This window comes from Neolamprologus multifasciatus, chromosome 8 (genome assembly GCF_963576455.1).
Source record: "Neolamprologus multifasciatus chromosome 8, fNeoMul1.2, whole genome shotgun sequence".
Taxonomy (NCBI): domain Eukaryota; kingdom Metazoa; phylum Chordata; class Actinopteri; order Cichliformes; family Cichlidae; genus Neolamprologus; species Neolamprologus multifasciatus.
Window position 1 is genome coordinate 875,610 of NC_140446.1, and position 22,349 is coordinate 897,958.

The following is a 22,349-nucleotide window of genomic DNA, read 5'->3' on the forward strand; positions in this document are numbered from 1 at the left end:
AAACATTTCTAACTCTAAGCACAGACATACATCAGAGACTGGAGGAAAGCTGCATTCAAAGAAACAGGAACATGCTGGAAAAACCAGCGTTTCCTGCCCCTGCGATTCATCAGAGGATGCTGACTGCAGCTCTGTCAGTGCGCCCCAGGGTGGCTGTGGCTACATGTAGCTGCCATCACCAGTGTGTGAATGTGTGTGACTGTGTGTAGTTGTTGCATCTTCAAAAACAAAAATAAAATAACTGAGACTTACAGTGGAGTATCGTTGCAACTGGTTTACTGAACCTTCTTTTCAGTGCATGTACAGAACACCAGTGTCCTCCTACAGGACACACTCTTCTCCCACTTCCTTACAACATTAATGTAACACAGAACCACTACTGCCTCTCCTGGCGTTACCACTGTAACAACACTCATTCTGTTTCTTTCAGATGAATAACAGGAACTTAGGATGTAGGTATCTATTATGCATACTCATATATTTATATAACCAACTAATTTCCTGCGATACCACAATAGTGTAAAGCGCTTTACAAATACAAGCCATTTACCATTTACCATGTACACTGTTGTTGGTATATATGTATGATTTGTTTCACCTTCATGTTTCCAAACCCACATCATGACCAGCAGCTTAAAGCGCAAAGGTGCTGCTGTTGTTTAGCGCGACATCCGCTGGTTTCCTCTTTCTGGCGCAAAGTGGGCGATAAACAAGCAAGAGATCAGCTGATCATTGATCAGTTTCATGATTGAAGTAGAAACAGGAGAGAATGAGAGAAGAAGAGGCAGCTGCAGCGTAAACACAGAATAAATCCAGCTTTGTGTCTTTTTTTACTGTAGCTGACGAATCGCTTCCTTTTCTCCTCAATATGGATCATGATCAATTGGCTAATCCACTGACTGATCCCAAATCAGTCAGTTACAGATTACCAGTTGATCAGCTGATCTCTGAGCTCTCAGCTGGCTCACAGAAACGAAACTTAGCGTCTCCTCGTGCTGCCTTCAAGGACCCCTCTGAAGTCACGTTTCACATCCCGTCCACGTGCCTCTTTTTAAAAATGAACCTTATGTGTCAACCACAGTAGTTTTTAACCACGTGATTCTTCCTTATATGACGACATTTGTTCCTCCGTATGAACTGAGACTGAACTCGTTTTGCAGACACGTGCAGAGACACAGATCAGTGTGGACGCAGCTCTGTCCCTCTGCAGCACCTGTTTGTGTTCGTGGACCTGCAGGCAGAGCTCTGTGATCACAGAGCACGTGACTCCTTTCCAGATGTTCCACCTGTGCTTCACGTAACTTTGTGTAAACCAATCAAAATCCACGTGAACGAGGCTGTGCAGCTTACCTGTGAGCCACCGTCACACGTCATCACATCATTTAGGACGCTTGGCGCTGCCGTTCACCTGAAATAAGCTTCGTTAGAGTGGCTGAGCATGGAGTCAGAGGGGACACGCTGGGAGTGTGACCCGTGGAAATGACTGTGTAACACGAACAAGTTTGGCGTTTCACGTCACAAGTGTGAGTCTGCGTCACCCGGCCGAGCTCTCTGCTGTACTTGCATTCAGAGAGGACCGTGAAGGCCTCACGTTAAGTTTCCATTCTGTGATGGAGCGCGCGGACCGGTCACTCGGTGCTCACGCTCTCCCTCATCCTCATCATCACTTTGCTCCCTCTGAGGAGGAAGAGGGCAACATGAGGTGAGTGTTTGAGACTTCCGATCAGTCTGATAATCGATCACTTATTGGAAAGTGAAGTCAGCTCAGGGCCTCCCTTTAACCTTTAACCGAGTCGATCTGGATCCAGGGTGTAATCAGATTACTGTGAAATCTGCAGAGAGCCGTCATCAGAGTAACGCCCACGCAGGGGATTCTGTTCACCTGGGCGAAACGTTTCGTCCTCCAGGTGACTTCTTCAGTTTCCTCACCTGGATGACCGAGAATGCGTGAACCGCGGCGGTGCGACGTCACCGTCCGGCCTGCAGCACCTACAGCGTTGCTTTCGTTTGCTTTTCTCTGTTTCAGACACGTCAGCAGGTCGGTTGTGAACATGTCTGTGATCGTTGTCAGTCGGTGTCATGGATGCTTTGCTATGAATTGTGGCTCCAGTCACTGTTTCATTCACTGTTTCTCAGTGAATGTGTAGCGACAACATCCACAGTACTCAAACCGGAAGTATTACTCTAGTAAAACGCGTCAAAGCTGCCAGGAGCAGAACAGTGACCTGAGGTCACAGAGAGGAGAGGAAGAGGCTGCAGGCAGGGTGGAGGTGAGACCTGCTGTGATGGGTGGAGACGGTGAAGATGTTCAGATGTAATGGGGCCGTCAAAGGGACAGCTCAGAGTCAGAGGTGGAGACACACCGGGACACACTGGGACCATGACAATGTCCTTAAATGTTAATGGAGTTTGTAACCCAGTTAAAAGAACCAAGATTATGACTAAACTGAAAAAGGAGACACAGATAATTTTCCTACAAGAAACTCATTTATCAAAAAGAGAAAACAATTATAGTTTCTATAATTATATAGAAAACAATTGAGTAAATTTGGGTTCAAAAACACCTTTTACACTCTCACACAAACTCTGGGAAAAGAGGGGCTGCAATGCTGATAACAGCTCCCTTAAGTTTCAATCCCACAAAGAAATAAAGGATCAGGTAGATATGTCACAGTGAAGGGTGTGATTAATCAAACAATGGTCACATTGATGAATGTGTATGCCCCCCCCCCCCCCCCCCCCCCCCCCCCCGTAAGTAATAAGGAATTCTTCACATTAATTTTTGATATTCTTGTGCTGGAAGCAGAAGGTGTGTGCACATGTGGAGGAGATTTCAATGTGATATTAGAGAGTGACCTGGACACAACCAGCCTGAAGAAAAATAAAAATTAGTAAGATCAGAAGACATTAATTATTTTGATGTCTGGAGAGCTTTGCATCTGTTACAGAGGAATTATTTATAGTCATTATTCAGCAACACATTATGTATATTCAAGAACAGACTTCTTTATGAGAAAAGGGAACAGAGATATAATAACAGATTGTTGGATTGGAGAGGCAGATGTGTCGGATCATAGTGCTATCTACTTAAAAATCTACCTTAAAGGTAGACCAAAAAACACAATATGGAGACTGAATGTGGGGCTATTAAACAATAAATCTGTGGAACAAATACAAAAAGATGTCAAAACATATGTAGAAGAAAAAACGGTGAAACGGATCCAGTTATTCTATGGGACTGTTTGAAGGCAGTTATACGTGGGAAACTAATCGCAGTATCAAGTAACCTTAAAAGAGAAAGAATCAAGAAAAGGGAATCACAGCAATTTGTTTATTAATCAAAAAAGGAGAAATTAAAAGTTTTGAAGAATTAAAACGAGAATACAACTTAAAAAACAAGGATTTTTTCAGATACAGGTGAGAGATTACTTTAATAAAAACATAAAAATAAAGGAAGACAAAATCCATCCTATTATAAAAATAATTATACTGGCATATAAAAGTGTTGTTCCAAGAACAGCGTCTGCAAATGTTTGATGGAGTCGAGACAGGAATATGTATATGTGAGAGTAAAATGGGAAAGAGAGCTGAGTGAAGGAATCACTGAGAGGGTGGAAACATGGAAAGAACATAAGAACACAGCTCAGTCATTAAAGTGGAGAAATTCATCTGGAAAAATCAAATTCGCTACTTTATTACACCAAAGATTAAAAATAAACAAACCAATACACAACAACAGTGTTGGAGGCTGTGTGATGGGACGAACCACACACACATTTTCTGGAAATGCAGGAAAATTCACACTTTCTGGGTCAAAATTCCCTCAGATCTCTGTGATATATCAGGTTAGATAATTCCCAGAACTTGCCTTGTTTTGTATCTTGAATACTTGGAAGCCACTGTAGATGTAAAGGATCGATACCTGGCTCAGATTCTCCTCCTGGACGTCTATGCTCTGTAACGACTCATGTTTAGACCTTGTGTGACCGTGAACACAGAGCTGAGAGGCTTCGTCTTTGTGACTCTCTGCAGCGCTCTGCTCGGCCGGCTGCAGCAGCTGCAGTGTCACTTCACCTGGGATCTGAAGAAGGAGGACGTGGACGTGGAAAACCTGAGCACCCGACTGCAGGAGCACATAAAGCTTCAGCTCGGGCAGCGCGGGGCAGTGACTCGATCTTACAGCTATTTGGCTTATGTCAGGTACAGTTCCTCAGTGGTGAGCAGTCTGATGAGACAAGATCTGACAAAACTTACTTAAACATCAGTTGTGATGACCTGTTGGTCCTCAGGTATCTTCAGGACCAACGAGAGGAAGCGCTGTCACTTCTAAACCAATCAGAGGAGACCATCAGGGAGAGTTATGGTGATGAGAGTGAGAGGCGGCTCATTGTGACATATGGAGACATGGCCTGGCTGAAATACCACACCGGAGACCACGAACAGTCACAGAGCTACTGCCAGAGAGTGGAGGACATCCTGGTACGTACAGCACCCGACCATCCAGCTGGCCCGCCATCCTCCATTTCTGCTGCTTATTTCTGTTGGGTCGTAGACGCAGCAACCTAAGACAACCTCCTCTAACTCATCTGGGGGGACACTGAGGTCTTTCCAGATATAATCCTTCCTGGGACCTTCTAATAGGACATGAAGCACCAGGAGGCCTTCAAAGGGTTTCCTGCTCAGATGCCTGAACTACCTTAACTGGCTTGTTTATAGTTAGGGCTGGACCAGGTGACCCTGACTCCTCCCTTACTGATGCTGCGATAGGTGTAGGCTGCCGGGGATTCCCATGATGCACTGGGTGTTTCTTCTTCACTCACTATGTGTTAACAGACCTCTCTGTATTGAATCATATCTGTTATTAACCTCTGTCTCTCTTCCACAGCATGTCTTTATCCTGTCTTCCTTCTCTCACCCCAACCAATCACAGCAGATGGCCCCGCCCCTCCCTGAGCCTGGTTCTGCTGGAGGTTTCTTCCTGTTAAAAGGGAGTTTTTCCTTCCCACTGAGGTCTAGCAGGACAAGCACAGAGATGAGTCCACTGTCAGAGGCCATAAGAAGATCATTTGTAACCTTCACTAAAGCTGTTTCTGTGCTGTGATGAGCTCTGAAACCTGACTGAAACTCTTCAAATAAACCATTCCTCTGCAGATGATCTGTTAGCTGTTTGACAACTACTCTTTCAAGGATGTTTGATATAAAGGAAGGTTGGAGATTGGCCTATAATTAGCTAAGACTGCTGGGTCTAGAGATGCTTTTTGAGTAAAGGTTTAACTGCAGCCAGCTTGAAGGCCTGTGGTACATAGCCGATTATTAGAGATAGTTGATCATATTTAAGATCGAAGAATTAATTAATGGCAGGACTTCTTTGAGCAGTTTTCACAATAAGATAACTGAACTGTACGTGTACCATCCAGCACATGCTGCTGAATCTCTCACACGTTCTTCTACAGTCAAATCATCCCACTGGTTCCTCAACGAGGCTCCTCCCAGAGGTGTACGGAGAACAAGCCTGGACCTATCTTAAGTTTTCGAGGTCTTCTCTTTCCAAAGCCATCGACTGTTTCCGTAAAGCACTTGAGGCGCAGACTCACGACAGTGAGTGGAACGCCGGCTACGCCATCGCCCTCTTTCGCACAGAACAGGTCAGTTTTATAGGAAGTATCAGTGTCAGTGTACATTACTCAGTAATGACAGTTTAAAACAAGAACATTTCAACAGGGTACATTAATGGGTTTCTTATCTGCAGAGGACTTTGGAAAACTTAAAGAAAGGTGAAGAGTCCCCGGCCATCACGCAGCTTCGCTTGGCCCTGGAGATCAACCCTGATGATGCAGTTCTGCAGTCCATGCTGGCTGTGAAGCTGGGCGCCTATAAGGAATACCAAGAAGCTGAGGAACTGTTGAATAAAGCACTGAAAACTGATCCTGACAATCCTCATGTCAACCGCTATATAGGAAAATTCTTTCGTAATCAGGTAGGTGTGAGTGCAGAGACATCCACCATTCAGGGTCCTGGGCTCAGCTGAAAGTATCGTGTTGCTATGAAAAGATCATCATAACTGTTTCATACAGAGAAATTACAAAGAAAGTCGAGGTCATTCTGTTCCAGGGCAGAGGCGGAGCCAGGCACTTTATACACCCTTAGCCCTAAAGGGTAGTATGCATGTGGGAGGGGGGTTTAGAAATGACTGAAAGATTTATTAGGCTGTTTTCAGTTTTGTTCAAAAAAGAATGACTTCATATAGGAATAAATATATATGACATATGCAGGACACCTTAAACTAGTTTTTTAATTAAGCAGCGAGGCAGAACAAATCAGGGCTGCATCAGGACACGAGGAGTAAACCCCGATTCAGCCAGACCCAGAACTGAAACAGGACTTACCAAAATTAGGAGGAATTTAGTGCTTCGAATATTCAATTCATTTCAGTTCAATGTTATTTATATAGCGCCAAATCACAACAAAAGTCTCCTCAAGGCGCTTCATAGATACAGAGAAAAACCCAACAATCATATGACCCCCTATGAGCAGCACTTTGGCGACAGTGGGAAGGAAAAACTCCCTTTTAACAGGAAGAAACCTCCAGCAGAACCAGGCTCAGGGAGGGGTGGGGCCATCTGCTGTGATTGGTTGGGGTGAGAGAAGGAAGACAGGATAAAGACATGCTGTGGAAGAGAGACAGAGATTAATAACAGATACGATTCAATACAGAGAGGTCTGTTAACACATAGTGAGTGAGAAAGGTGACTGGAAAGGAAAAACTCAATGCATCATGGGAATCCCCCGGCAGCCTACGTCTATTGCAGCATAACTAAGGGAGGATTCAGGGTCACCTGGTCCAGCCCTAACTATATGCTTTAGCAAAAAGGAAAGTTTGAAGCCTAATCTTAAAAGTAGAGATAGTGTCTGTCTCCTGAATCCAAACTGGAAGCTGGTTCCACAGAAGAGGGGCCTGAAAACTGAAGGCTCTGCCTCCCATTCTATTGTGTGTAGTTTTTGTTGTATACAGTTGTCAGTCAGGCATCTAACTGAAAAAAAATGACACTCGAAAAGACCCCGGGCTTCTGAAAAAACAACCCGGGCTTCAGCCGAGTAAGCCACGCCCCTCTGAAGTTTCATTTTACCTTATTCGTCTTTGACTGGGAGGTGATCCTGTGTCCGTTTAATTCACTGAATCTTCTCCTTTGAGCCAGTTCTCGGTGGTCCTGTGAGTTTCCTCCTTCAATGTGTTTCAGAATCGACTGGATGAGTCGATCGATATGTTGGAGCGAGCACTGAAGCGGGCCGATCAATCGCCTTTCATCCACCACCAGCTGGCTCTGTGCTACAAGAGGAAGAAAATTGCAGAGCAGAGCCGCCGGCCCAACAGCGACCAGAGTACAGAAACAAACGGCATGTCTGCAGCCCAGCTCAACAAACAGCTCAAATCTAACCGTGATGTCTCGCCCCACAGGAGCGGTGCGGCACTGGAGGCGCCGTTGTATCCATCACCTTAAAGCTGCTGTGGAGATAAGGCCGTCCTTCGTCCTGGCGTTGACTGACCTGGCACAGCTGTATGCAGAGCAAAGGGATTTGAGCAGGTCTGTACAAAGCTGCAGTGCAGTCGCTCTTCTGTTTTTGGCTCTAAATTCATCATCATCATCATCGTTTCTGCTTCCTCAGGGCTGAGGAGATTTTCCAGCAGTGCTTGAAGCTGGCAGAGTCGGAGAAAAGCCTTTTTCAGACTGTCCATCAGCGCTACGCTGACTTTTTCTACTTTAACAAAAAAAGCGAGGCTGAAGCCATCGCCCACTACACCGAGGTGAGTTGGGTGTAGTTTCCCTGAGTCTTAGTGATGTGCAGCTGGCTTACTGGAGGCCAGAGCACTGATCCAACACTCCACTGAACTGCAGCATCGGCCTGTTAATGTCACGTTTATTTGACATTTCCACCACAGGTGAAAGGAGCTGCCATAAACTCAGGTCATGGCTGCACACTTCATGATGCTGTGTGCTTTAATGAAGGCGGTTTGATTGATCTTCTTATTTCCTCTTCAGGCTCTGCTGTTACCACCCAGCAAGTATGAGTGGAGACAGTGCGCTAAGGTGAGCACAGGTCACGAGTAGGGATGGGTACCGGTATCCGGTGCCATGATGGCACCGGTTCTGACATAAACGGTAGTAACCAGACCGAAAAGCAGCGCACATTTCGGTGCTTTATTTCCTGAGCTGTGATACACTTTCTTCTTCCTTACATTTGTATTGGCGGTTGGCAAACAACTGAAAGGTGCATTACCGCCACCAACTGGTATGGAATGATACACTCCGGGTACACACCGGCTCACTCCTTGGCGGCTGCTTATCGGGGCCTGGAGCCTGGGGCTCGCTTGGGCCACCTCGGAGGTGGGGTGCCCCCGGCCTCTCGGCCTGGGGCTCGGTCACTCAGGCACAGCTGGCTGCCGGCGGAGCTCACGGGCACGTCACTGCAGCCCCCCCTGGCTTCTGCTCCGTGGCTGCTGGGTGACCCCTCATCTGGGACTCTCCTCGGCTCTTTCTGGGACAGTGGTGCAGCTGCCCCTCTGTTGGTCTTCCTTGGTCTCTTGTGTTCTGGGGGCCTCTGGATGTCTGGGGTTTTGATCTCCTCCATACCTGCTTCATGCCCTGGAGGACGGGGCAGTGGCCCCCCACACCCTCTAGCAGATCATTACATGAGGGAACCTTTTAAGAAAACAAGCGCGTCCATGCTCACAGGTGTACACACGGGTGATCACACACACAAACTACACCCTTTTTGGCTCCTACCTCAATGCACACTGTGCTGTCGATCTTACGTGCTGCACAATAATGTTTAATATTTAGTAGTTACTGTCATATTCCCATATATCATTGTGATGTGGTTTATTGTATTACTCTCGTTTTCTTCTGCTTGTTTTCTTTTTTCTTTCTCAACAGGTGATCCAGGTGATCGATATATGTATTTATTTTTTTATTTATTTATTTTTTTTCTTCTGCTTATTCTGTTGGTTTTTGTTTTTTGCCCTTCTCCCCCGTCCCTCTTCTCAACTGTCTTTCTTTCCCTCTTTCTTTCTCCCTTTTCTTTCCCCCAGTCAAATCTGTCCCGTATTCAGCAAGTGAAAATAAAATAAAGAATAAAAGGTGAATCAAATGGACCATTACGGCAAAGCTGGGATGGTCAATTTGGTAAAGAAAAACCGTTGGGCATCTTTCTTCGCCTTTAGACAATAATTCTGATGGCAAAAGAGCCAAACGGGACAGGCAAAAAAAAAAAAGAAAAAAAAAAAAAAAAAAAAAAAGGAATGATACACTTTAGATTCTAGCCAATCATTTTAAGTTTCCGAGAATAGTAGGCGGGGCCAGGTACGTAGAGCTACAGATTAAAAATGTCCAAGGCGAAGCGGTCAAAAGTCTGGCTGTATTTCACAGCAAAAGATGCAAACTCAGCAGCTGCAACAAGTGCTTTAAGCTGATACTGTGATACTGTCAAAGGAGGTAACACCTCAAATCTGATGAAACACCTGGCGACGGATAGTGTTTTTTTTTAAAAGCCGAGAAATGCGCCGTATTTGATAGCTTGCTGCGAGACCTCACACCGAGCACATCTACTGCAGGTGTGGTGCCTGTTATCGACCCGGAGTTAGCAACATCCCCCAAAAACCCGAAGAGGAGAGTCCTGGCCCCTAGCCCTGCCAGTGTAGCAGAAATGATGATGATGATGATGATGCAGCAGCAGCCGTTCTTCTCTGCGTGAGTAGCTTAATGTTGTTCGTGTGTAATTTACGTTGAGTAGGCTAACCACGTTATTACATTAATGCATGTAAGGTGAACTAGCAAACACCATCATAGCTACATGAGGCTGTCTTCTTGTTTGATGGCAGATACTCCCTTCACCCTGGACAAAAAGGCTAAAATGACCAAAGAAAAAGTGGAAAACAGTTAAACATGAGAGGTTTTTGGACAAAGTTTGTGTTTTTTCCATTGTTTAAGCTGCTTCCAGCCAAGAATGATACCATATATGCCCCATAGCTGCAGAAAAGGCTAACATTGTTATCTTTTTACAAAAAAACAGCTGAACATGAGAGGTTTTTGGACCACTTTTGTGTTTTCCATTCTTTAAGCACCGGTTTGAGCACCGTTTAAGCACCGGCACCGTTTCAAAAGTACCGGTTTGGCACCGGTATCAGATAAAACCTAAACGATACCCATCCCTAGTCACGAGTCCGTCCGGTGTTGGGGGATCAGAGGGTTTAGGCCAGGTCAGATCTGGTGTGACAGAAGACTGAGGTCGACAAGCCAGTGTGAAACATCACCACAGTTCACATGGTTTCTTCTGCATGTTCTCCAGCGGACACGTCGTGCTGTAGGAGCCGACTCAGGGGGAGAAGGCTGTAAAGATCTGAAACCTGCTGACAGCTGTTTGGTCGTAGCTGCAGATGTCAGCGCTGGCACATGAAGTTCAGCTCAGGTCCAAGCATACGTTGGTGTTTGAGGTCTGTGCTGAATTCACAGAGCGTGCAGCGGTTGAAGGGTCAGAGTGGAGCTCCCAGAGAAGGTGATCCCACCTGGGTATCAGCAACCTTTGCAGACTGCTTTTACATCATTTGTGCCAACTAATGCGCATCTTCACAAAGTGGATCTTCTTGTTGGTGATGTCAGAATCAGCCTGTCTTCCACACTGTTGTGTGGGTTTGCTTGTGTCTGTATGAGTGAGTCTACGCATGTAGGAACAGAGAAACCCTGATGCTCCACCAGCTAGCCCGACGAAGATGAGAGGCTGAGAGCTTCTGGAGGGCTGCTGGGTAGTGCAAACATCTTCCACCAGTTACCTGGAAGAGAAGGAGAAACTCAGCCACAGCAGAAGAAAACTGGCTTTGTGGAAACTTCTAATATTGTTCAGGCAGCTGAGAAGAAGCAGAAGAAGCAGAAGAAGGTGGAGCCCTGCTGTTTGTCATGAATGCAGCATGAAACAAGCCTCACACTCTAAATCTGTCATGTCAAACTACACCGTTATGGTAAAAGCAACGCGTGGGGAGTCCACAGGTCACAGAGTCCACAGGTCACAGAGTCCACAGGTCACAGGTCACAGAGAGACACTGAATGTAGTAGTCACTTACTTTAAATACACAGAAATCCATCTTTCTTTGTTCCTCCGTGTTTTTTCTTGCAGAGACTGAAGCAGATCGCTGACAGACGTCTGACAAAGACGCGGCGTGATGGTCAGGCGCTCGCTCTGCTGGGCCTGGTGGCCAGAGCTGAGGGCGACAGGAAGAAGGCTGCTGAGTTTTATGAGGAAGCTCTGAACTGTGACGAGGACAATGAAGAGTACCTGTGTGCCGTGTGCGAGCTGCGCCTGGAGCTGCAGTGAGCATCCTGTGATGCTGATGCTGCAGCTCAGGGTCACCGTTGCTGCTCCTGGTTCATCAAATGCTGATTTTCCCCTCGTGTCTCTGTGTCTTTGAAAGCAGCTTTCTCACATTTATGTTTGTGTGGCGATGAAGAGGAAACGAAAGCTAAGCAGACTGTGGTGCATTCAGGTGTTGTAGGAAAAAAACGATCTTCAAAGCACAACCCAAACCTCCGTCATAGACAGGAAGTGTCTGCAGGCCTCAGGACCTTGATGGGTTAAATGTTGAGTTTTCTTTGGTGACCTCACAGCTGAAAGAAAAACCTTCTGTTTGCTTCACTATGATTAATTATTGCCATTGTCCTGTCAGAGGTGATACTGAACGCACCATTACTTGTTTCATATTGCTGCAAACTGCTGCACATCCAGTACGCTTTGTGCCAACGTGTCCGAGACTTAATGATTAAAATGAGGTGAGTGTTTTTGTCTTTATTTCAGGATTTATTTGTTATGTACATATACTCACGATATCCAACACAGACTGAGGAAATAATAGTACATAGATATGAGGGTTTGCATGCACACAGACGTGTGGAACTGTATGATTCACAAATGATTTAAATGCAGAAAAAATGCATTTAAATGAGAAGCAGAGGTGTCAGTGAGAGAAGTTCCCAGGCTGAACATCAGTGTGGGTGTGGTGGGCATGCCCAGATATGACTGCTTCAGGCTGCAGCTTGCTCGGCTCGTAAATCATCAGGACGTTTTGATGTTGGGATTCCAACTGTCAGAATCCTCAAAACACTTTTTTTGAGATTTATTTTAGTGTTTTTGATTTTAAGAATAGTGGATTTGTATGATCTCTGTAACCGGTGTTATGGATTATCCTCACGGCCCTTTTTTGTAACATAAAGATTGATGATAGCGAACATTTGTTGCACCGTATCTGCACAGCAATGCAAACACGGTGCGATCAGTGAACAGTGGAGACTGTGGAGTGATCTGTGGCCCAGAATGGTTTTACTTTACTCACAATTTAAATACTGCTTGAAATGCTGTTATGTAAATTATTTATATGAGACTTCCAGCTTTATTTATCATCTATTATCACACCAAGAAACTTTTGTTCAAGAACTCTTTCAATTTCCACACCATCTACATGAATCTGCACTTGTGTTTCCCAAATAAGACGATTTTAGTTTACTTAGATTTGTTTGTTTGTTACTTTAGATTCCTTCCAAAACAAAAAATATTTGTGTCGTCTGCAAATAACACTAATTTTAATATATCAGATACCTTACAAATATAATTGATATGAATAATAAATAATTTAATACCCAGTACAGAGCCTTGTGGAACACCACATGCAAAGTCCAAGCATGATGAGAAATATTCACCCAGTGCATTACAACCCGCCTGATCCCGTTCCAGTTTATTAATTAATATGTGATGATTGATGTGGGGAATGAGGACCCAAATGCAGGACTCTTGCAATGAAGCAGTGTCTTTATTTACAGTGTAAATAAAGTTAAACCACAACAATAAATCCCCGTGCGCTGTCCGACTCCTGTGCAGTGTTTTCTCCCAGTGTCTGTGCTCCAACACGCTGCTTCCCAGTATTGTCCCAGCTTCTTTTATTCTTCAGGCCGGACAGAGAAGACGCAGACTGAGAGTGGCCACAGTATTTACAATCATTTTATTCAATCATTACCTCCCAGAAGGGAGATGTGCACGGTGCTAAGCATCTGCAGATCTGAAGCATTACAGGCCAGATGTGTATAATATAGTCTGCTCCCTCCTCCCCTGCAAACCGTCACTTTATCGATTTTAATTCAACATGTCTGCTACACAGCTGCAAAAACATCTGCACTCTAGTTTTTACAACCCAAAGGTCATTTCCTGTTGTTCTCTGTTACCAGGACAAACGTAGGCGATGCTCTCTGCACAAAGCTTCCTGTTCTGCAGTTTTCAGTCTTGCTCAACAATCTAATGACCTTTATAACTCAAAGGTGGCCTTTAATATACTGGTCTGTTATTAAATGCATAAAACAAAACGCACAGCAAATAAGCGCTAGAAAATGTATTTTCCTAACACTAGTGTCCGTGTATCCGTGCTCGCTGCCCTCTCGTCTCCACACAGAGACAGACGTTAATACTTCACACTCCAGTGAGCTCACAGACATGAAGCTGGGAAACTGACTCGCACAACGATCCAGCAGAGCGAGCTCCACCGCAGCTCCCGACAAGGCTCGAGCTGCAGCAGCTCCCTCTGGCACCCCCCCCCCCCCCCCCCCCCCACACACACACACATAAAACATATTAAGGATTGTACATTAACATAAAACTGTTGTCGGAACCATACTGAATTTCACCAGAGAAACACACACACACACACACACACATATGAAGAGAGAGAGTATGCATAGTATGCAAACAGCCATCATAATACCTCACACAATGAGAACAGGACAAATCAACAACTGACAACGACTAATTAATATTAAAATCTGTAACATGATGTAATGTTTGGAGTTTAGTCTGTTACTGTTGCTATTTTTACAATTGAAAAATAATAAAGGACACTCATTGGAGTAATGGCGCCTCCAGTCAAATAACATCCATAACCTCAAATAACAGAACAATTAGGACACGAGGATCTTTGAATTTGGACTGATCCGCATGTTCTGTTTTTGAAGAGGTTCAAAAACTAACAATGAGATTAACACAATCTCTTATGTTGCTTCCATGTGCTGCACATTTGTTTTCCGTCAGTTTTCACAAAATAAAACCATAAATACTCCTAAGAAACTATTAAATTGTTCATGTTTGTGAACACTTGCTACTATATTGAGAATGTGTTTTGTCTTACGCAGTGATCCAGGTAAAGATCTACACCACAGGCTGCACCAGTTGGAGAGTCGTTTCACCTGGGATCTGAAGAAGGAAGACTTGGAGTTGGACGACCTTAGCAAGCAGCTGCAGCATGATATAGACCTGCAACTGGGGCAGCGGGGCGCCCTGGCCCACTCCTACAGGTTCCTGTCTTATGTGAGGTACGCAGTGCAGAGCATTGAACAGGAAGCCTCAGCTAAAAGCCTTCGTTTGTGGGACATCCAAAGATAAAATCATCATAATTGGGCACAAAATAGCAACAAAGATGGAAAACAATAAGATTCAACTGTGCAAGTTGCTTCTGTGAAGCTGGGTTTTTACATTATTGCCAAAAATATTCACTCACCCATCCAAGTCACTGCATTCAGATGTTCGATTCACTTTCATGTCCACAGGTGTAGAAAATCAGCACCTAGGTCGCTCCCATGACCTCAGTGAATTTCCAGCTTTTAACCGTGATAGGATGTCACCTGTCCAGGCGTGAACTTTCCTCTTGAGCCGACTGTTAGTGGGATTAGAACAAGCTGGAGGAGATTGGGAGGAAGTGGAGCGGGGTCGGTGAGGATCGTAGTGCAGAGTCAATGCACACCTCCAAACGTCAACATTGCGTACAGAGCTTTAGGAAATATGTTTCCATGGCGAACAGCTGCATGCAAGCCTTACATCACCAAGCATCGATGCGTGAAGCACGCCGAGCTCTAGAGACGTGTTGTCTGGAGCGACCAATCACGCTTTTCTGATGGCGGAGTCTGGGTTTGGTGGTTGCTAGGACAACAGCACAGTGTGACCTCACAAAGGTGCTTCTGAAAGAATGATCAAAAATTCCCATAAACGCTCCGAAGCCTGTGGAAGTCCTTCCCAGAAACGCTGAAGCTGGTGGGCTGCCATCGTATTAAACCCCTTGGATCACGAGTGGGAAGTTCATGTGTGGGTGAAGTCAGGCGAGCAATTACTCTTAATGTCGCTGCGCTGCAAAGTTTCATGGCTTTACAGGTACAAAGACGTGTCAAAACCCTGAAGACGCTGGAGCACAGCGAGTTATTCCTGTTTGTTGTCCATCCTCAGGTATCTTCAGGGTAAACCAGAGGAGGCGCTGTCGCTCCTCACCGAATCAGAGGAGAAGACGAGGGAGTGTTACGGACAGGAGAGCGAGCCGCGGCTCATCGTGACGTACGGAGACCTGGCTTGGCTGAAATACCACACCGAAGACTACGAACAGTCCCAGACTTACTGTCAGCGAGTCGAGGATATACTGGCATGTGTACACCCTCAGAAACACGACTGGTTTAACCTGTTTCTAAACACTTCTTTAACACCCACCCATAGACGCTGTTGTGAATCTAGAGGCACTGACTATAATAATAACCATCTAAAGAACCCCTGCCTTTAGCCTTCATGGCTGTTATAATATCCAGACACTGATATGTTCATAAAGACTGTCACCGAAACACAAACTTCATCTCTCTTACAAACATCGTACGCACAGCTTGTGCTGCCACTGAAGAAAACAGGTCGAAGGATTTGATTTTCTTTGACCCTCAAAACTTATAATAGTCAGCTGTGGAGTGGACGATCACTGAACACATGTTCAACACATCATTTCATCATTTCTGGAGCGTCAGGGTATCCAGATGTTTCCAGAAACTGAATGAAAATATTTTTAATGTTAGATTTTATTTTTTACATGACATTTTGCATATTAATGATCCTAAACTCGCAGCCCAAGGTTCATCAATGGTTTCAGTCATTATGTCCTGTTTATAAGGTTGAAGCCTGCTGTCAGCTGAGGCTGAAGAAGTCACCTGATGATGATGAAACATTTTCTGGGGTTTAACTTTAATCTCAGTCAAACCGATTTACTCAGAAGCAAAAACGAAGAAGAAAACAAAAGACAACAAAAAAGCTGAAATAATCCAAACACAAAGATTTAGAAATCATCAAAATGAAAACAATGTGCTGGGAGTCTCACTGGCTCTAGTGAGCCTCAGCCTCCCGTCACCTGACAGTTGGTGCAAAAAGGTGACGTGTTGATAAATGCAGCAGATATTTGATGTTTACAAATCGACTGTTTATTCTGTGTCACAGAAACAGTCATATTTCAAACGTTACTTGCTGCTCTTCTTCGATGCTGCCGCTAAGTTTTGGACAAAATGCATTCTGGGATATTTGGCTGTGGCAGGCCCACACAAGTCACAACGTTGCCTGCTCGATGGAATGGGCGGAGCGGGAATACATCGAGGCGCTTTGAGCGTACTTGACTTTGATGTTTGAACTGGAACAGTACAGCCACTGATGAGGTTTCACAACTCCACGAGAACGAGCTCAGGGGGTTGGGAAGCGTATCTGTAACCGGAAGGTCACCGGTTCGATCCCTGGGCTCTCTGTCCTGGTCGTTGTGTCCTTGGGCGAGACACTTTATCCTACTGGTGTTGGCCAGAGCGGCTGATGGCGTGATATGGCAGCCTCGCTTCTGTCAGTCTGCCCCAGGGCAGCTGTGGCTACAACTGTAGCTGCCTCCACCAGTGTGTGAATGTGAGAGTGAATGAATAATGGCATTGTAAAGCGCTTTGGGTGCCTTGAAAAGCGCTATATAAATCCAATCCATTATTATTATATTGTGAAAGGGCCCTAGCTTTGCATAAACACTGGAAATCAGCCAAGACTGACAACAGCTAAACCTCCACGTTAGTTTAATATAAAGAGAAATGTGACAGCTCCATGTTAGACCTGTTATTGGACCACAGAGTGTGCAGCCATCAGGTTACCTGAGGTGTTTCTACAGGATCCAAACCTGCGATCACTCACTTACATGAAGACCCTGTGATAGCGCACACTGCCAAACAAAACAAGAGAAGTTCAAAAGTGTTGCATGATTCCTTTCTGGACCATATGTATGGGTATCAGACCATCTTTTCAGTTTAGCAACCAAACACTTCAGGATATTTCTGTGACAACTATAACATTTGAAACATAAACTGCATATAACAGACAAACTAGACTAGTTTGTGCATTTGTGGCTTCTCGGCTGAAAAGGTGATAAATGTTCAGACACTGTCAAAGAATTCGCTGCAATCAAGTCTATTTCTGTTAAATATACTGTGACTCTGCAGGTGAAGCATCCGCCTGATTCTTCCACTGACCTCCATCCAGAGGTGTACGGGGAGAAGGGCTGGACCTTTCTTAAGTTCTCCCATTCTTACTATACCAAAGCTGAAGAATGCTTCTGCAAAGCTTTGGAGCTGCAGCCTGATGACTGGGAGTGGAACACTGGCTATGCTATCGTCCTCTATCGCACAGAACAGGTACAATCTATCAGCCAATCAGCCTTTCGGTTTAGCATATACGCAGTTATCCTGCTGAAGCAGACAGTCCATAGGATTCTCCTGTATTAACCATTGTAGTCATTAACTTTGTAGTCGTGTTGTTGTTGATTCTTTGAGACCTATTAAATAAATTACATCCAGCAAACTTATGGAGCTCTTATCTTCAGAATGTTAATGATTGGTATCCCGAGGAATCACCAGCCACTAAACAGCTTCGTCGAGCCCTGGAAAAAAATCCAGATGATGGCGTTTTGATGTCCCTGCTGGCTCTGAAGCTGGTCCACGACATGAACAAACACACAGAGGCTAAAGGTTTGGTGAAGAAGGCCCTGGAAGTCGGACAGGACGACACTCAAGTCACCCGCTACGTAGCAAAATATCTCCGCAACCAGGTAAAACATCTGTAGCTTATAGGAAAAACATACTGGTCTTGATGGTGAATCAAGGGACTCGAGATAAAATATTGGTTTTATGCTTCTAACGTCTCGTCTCTCCGACGTTACCGTGACTCGTCCCTGTTCTAGGATCAGCTGGATGAGTCTATCGATCTGCTGAAGAGTATGCTGGAGAAGAAAAGCCAGTCATCTTTCATTCACCACCAGCTTGCTCTGTGTTACGAGAAGAAGAAGAATAAGCTGCTTGGGGAAAGAGACCGACCAGAGTCAGGTACTGCACTGGACTCTGTTTATACTCTCATCAGGAGGTAGGACCTGGTATAAAGTTCAAACTCCTTCCAGTCGGGTAAGTATTTGGACAGAGATACCATCTTTATTATTGTGCCTCTGCACACCACAGCAGGTCTCAAATAAAGCAATCAACATGTGAATACATTTTCAGGTTTAGTCCAGTCTTTAAGTCTGACATCATTAGCTGTTTCTGGGCCCAAACTATGCTTCAGGACACTGCGGCTTCACTAAGAGTTACGAACGGTCTTTAATAAAATGTGCTGCTGCTTTACCAGGTGTAACAATTAAGTTTAACATCCAGGCATCCATGGGGAACAGGGTTTATGAAGTTTAACGGAGTAAGAAGTTAGCAGGAAGTTAGCAGGAAGTTAGCTCGCTAGTTTCCCGAATTCTCTGATGTTGTGCTGAGAACAAACAACCAAGACTCAGAGCAGGTCCAGTCAATCAACAATTATTTATTAAGCATACATGTATGGGAGATTTACACAACACCACCTTCTGTGTCGATCTCAAAAAGGAAGCCCTTCGATATACAGTTTTATATGTTGGTGTTCACGCCCCCTCATGCGTAAGCAGATAATATAACATCCATCAATTGACCCTGTGCACGAGAAAATGCTAACTTCCTGGTTTGAGACCGGATGTGGGGTTGTACACAATCGCTACTGCGAAGATATCCTCCAAAATCATGTCCAAAACTCGAAAACGGAAAGATGGCGTTAAGTTACAAAGAGCAGAAGGTGGGAACACTCACCACTGTTGTGTCATAAAAATCTAATGATCAATTTTGACGTTTAAAGAGATCGATCAGTTGTTTACATCACTCAACACAAGCAGAACTGCAGCAGAAGACACATCGTCCACATTCAGAAGCACATCTCTGTATAGTGACTGGTCTCATGATTCAAACAGGCAAATGTTCAGCATTCAAACTACAGCTGAACAATAGTCAAACCAGATGTTTCCGTTATGTTGAGATCAGCTAGTCAAGTACACACCTACACAGCATGTTAACAAACCGTGAAAAAAGCCACACAAAAACTGAACGATTGCTGGTAACGGTTTCTATAGATTAGTATTTACGAATGTTGTGACTTACCCTCAAAATTACAGCGGTCCCTCACTATAACGCGGTTCACCTTTCACCTCGCTGTTTCGCAGATTTTTTAGTGCAAGTTTGCATGCTTTTGTTTTTTTTACGTCACATTGTGTCCTGATCGCTGCAGACGATCTCCTCCGTCTCTCCTGTACAGAATCGCTGCATCGATGCTAGCAGTGTGACTCTGAAGTGCAGTGCTGTATGTCCACGATGTCCACAAAATGTTTTGCACCGTCAAAAAATAAAATTGGCGACTTGATTTCACCTATCGCTGGTTATTTTTAGAACATAACACCCGCGATAAACGAGGGACAGCTGAGAAATATAACATTTGAATCCTTTTCTCTTTTGCTCTGAGGCACGGGGGAAAATATCGACATGTCGATGAGCATCATTTACAGATATATTGGGTAAATGCCCGAGACATCTATAGAAATGTAAATCGCCGCTTGATTCATTCATTTGCTTAACTTGTTTTGGACCGTAAACAAGACGTGAATAGGACACCGGAAAGAAAGCTCCCCACAGGAGTTTCCGCACCGGAAGTAGCATATGCTAACGTGCACGTAGTCTATTATGGTTAGTAACAGTTAAATGCAACTCCTTTTTTGGTAATCTTCTATAACACTTAGAAAGGTGTCTCAATTGCCTTTCACCTCAGCTGCTTCCTGTTGTTCTCGTTAGGGGGCCCATGATCGTATATATCACATCCTGAGTACATCCTGTTATAACCGTCGCTGTGCAGGCACATATGCAGTTACAAGCGAAACACTTATAAGGCTCTATGCTGTGCACGTTCATTAGCTTCTGGATTAATATGTCACTAATTAAAGCACTACCACCTAATATATTTACCACACTAGTTTCCACCTAAACATGATAGTTTGATGTTCTGACTGAGAGATTTCTGACAAATTCAAACGCACAGCTCTGCTATCATTTCCAACATGGTATAATAGCTGCTATATAATGATGTGCTACGTGACCGCTAGCGACACAGCTATGTTAGCATAAACACAGTGAAGCTGGAGGATGAACGCTAACTTTTTTCCACTTGATAAAAGTTAACGTGAAGGTTCCTGATGGTTAGAGACAAATGCAATCGCATGGCAGGATGCTGTAAACGGACCAAACTTCAGTCAGAAAAACAACTGAGATAATCCACCCACAACACGAGGTTAGTCATTAATATACTGCTGCTGGGCTGTAGCTACATCGTAAGGGTTTAAACACTGAACTTTAAAATGAACAGTGGTGATAAAAACAGAGAGAGGCTGACAGTGATCACTGACTGATTTTAGAGGCTTGTTCAGATTAAATAGAACAAGATACAAAATATTAAAACATGTTAAAAACACAACAGCCTTAAACACAGAGGAGTTTGGACCGGAGCAGTGTTCATACGTCATCACTCAAAGACTGGACACAAGGGGGTGTTTAATATTTCAGTCAGTAACACCTGTTTTTATCCAATAGAGGTGCAGCATTGGAGACGTCTTTGTATTCAGCATCTGGAGGAATCAGTCAGGCTCAAGAAGGGTTTCAATGCTGCAAAAGCTCTGCTGGCTCTGCAGTACGCACAGAACTTTGAAAGGAGGTCTGTTTACCTGTCAGTTTGTTTCCAATGAAATATTCTCAGTGTTGGTTTTATGTTTATTTAAAAAAGCTGGTAGTAATGACACAGGTAGAAGAACGGTTGGACTAAACCTGACCGACGTGATCACTTGGAATAAAACAAAAAAGCGTTGAATATTACCAAAGCTGGAAACAAGTGCGTGAAGGAAACTTTGACCCCTGTGGTCACACCAACATTATGTCAGATAGTTTTACTCGACTGTATTGATGTTTCTACAGACAGTCATCAGATCGTTGCTTCAGAGCTCAGCAGATGTTTGATGAGGTGCTGCGGACATTGGAGGATGAACCTCCAGGCATCCGTCAGTACATCTACCGGTATTATGCAGAGTTCTGCTTCTATCACACGGATCAGAAAGACCTCGGACTCACCTATTACAAAAAGGTACAGATCGTCCAAAACTGCATTCAGACTGCAGGTGTGCACGCCAGGTGCATACGCCAGGTGCATACGCCAGGTGCATACGCCAGGTGCATACGCCAGGTGCATACGCCAGGTGCAACCAGTACTAGCGAACAGGCCTCTGAGGCAGACGGACATTTGGAAAGTCGAGCTGTGGACAGTTAACCGTCTGCTAACGTGTCCTGTGCTGCATCCAACAGGCTCTGGAGTTGTGCATCAACACATCACATTGGAAGCACTGTGTGAAGGTTGGCCAGCTTCTCACTCTGCTTTATGCAAAACAAATGCAAACTCAATCTGATCTTAGTAAACAGGAAGTAACCTTCAGGTATTATTTTGCAGAAACTGACGACGATAGCTGAGAAGCGCCTCAAAAAGAATCGCAGAGACGCCGCGTCCTACGGCATCCTGGGAGCAGTGGCCAGAGCTAAGGGCGATCGGAGCGCGGCTGTGAGAAATTATGAGCGCGCTCTGGAAATAGACGCCAACAATGACGAGTATCTGTCAGCCCTGTGGGAGCTGCGCCTGGATCTGACCGCACACGGGGAAGAGAAAGACCGCCCGGAGGAGAAGCTTCCAGAGGCCGCATGTGAAAAAGTTTGTACCAGGAAGGCCACCGTTTGAAATGCTCGGCTACGTCACATCACACCTGGGAACCGCTACATCGATCACTACGGCCGTCTTCTTCTGTTTCTCTACCACCACTGTGTCCGGTTGGTTAGCCACCACCTGTTTGTCCGTCTGTATCTGGAAGTCCCACAGGATCTTAGCTCGGTCATTCTCCACCACCTCCCATGTTGACCTCGGGGCTTCCAGATGTTTCTGTATACTATGCTGGCCACTTGGCTATGGCGTTCCATGTACGCCCTGCATGCTAGCATCTTGTCTCTGGGTCATCTTTACACAGCCTGCACCTGGGGTCTTACCTGCTGTGACAGACCCCAGCCTCTAACAAATAAAAGCAGCTA

At 44.9% G+C, this 22,349-nt stretch overlaps 2 protein-coding genes across 2 annotated transcripts; both read left to right on the plus strand.

Annotated features, from left to right (window-relative positions):
- The first annotated feature begins 1,166 nt into the window (after positions 1-1,166).
- Positions 1,167-12,163, plus strand: LOC146512063 (interferon-induced protein with tetratricopeptide repeats 5-like). The gene is made up of 10 exons (XM_085170289.1): positions 1,167-1,702; positions 4,033-4,200; positions 4,290-4,479; positions 5,454-5,645; positions 5,750-5,977; positions 7,239-7,380; positions 7,457-7,583; positions 7,666-7,804; positions 8,040-8,087; positions 11,167-12,163. Exons 1-10 carry the CDS (start codon positions 1,611-1,613, stop codon positions 11,362-11,364), a joined length of 1,524 nt encoding a protein of 507 aa, XP_085026415.1. The 5' UTR covers positions 1,167-1,610; the 3' UTR covers positions 11,365-12,163.
- On the plus strand, positions 11,703-22,328 carry LOC146512064 (interferon-induced protein with tetratricopeptide repeats 5-like). The gene is made up of 10 exons (XM_085170288.1): positions 11,703-11,816; positions 14,217-14,396; positions 15,301-15,490; positions 17,346-17,537; positions 17,726-17,950; positions 18,083-18,224; positions 20,820-20,940; positions 21,198-21,363; positions 21,582-21,629; positions 21,724-22,328. Exons 1-10 carry the CDS (start codon positions 11,803-11,805, stop codon positions 22,003-22,005), a joined length of 1,560 nt encoding a protein of 519 aa, XP_085026414.1. The 5' UTR covers positions 11,703-11,802; the 3' UTR covers positions 22,006-22,328.
- Positions 22,329-22,349: the final 21 nt, after the last annotated feature.

Coding starts and splice junctions, on each gene's coding strand:
- LOC146512063 (XM_085170289.1), top strand. CDS start 1,611: ATGGAGCGCGCGGACCGGTCACTCGGTGCTCACGCTCTCCCTCATCCT. Junction 7,381..7,456: donor CCGGCCCAACAGCGACCAGA/GTACAGAAACAA, acceptor CTCGCCCCACAG/GAGCGGTGCGGCACTGGAGG. Junction 8,088..11,166: donor AGTGGAGACAGTGCGCTAAG/GTGAGCACAGGT, acceptor TTTTTCTTGCAG/AGACTGAAGCAGATCGCTGA.
- LOC146512064 (XM_085170288.1), top strand. Junction 17,538..17,725: donor TCCTCTATCGCACAGAACAG/GTACAATCTATC, acceptor TCTTATCTTCAG/AATGTTAATGATTGGTATCC. Junction 17,951..18,082: donor CAAAATATCTCCGCAACCAG/GTAAAACATCTG, acceptor TCCCTGTTCTAG/GATCAGCTGGATGAGTCTAT.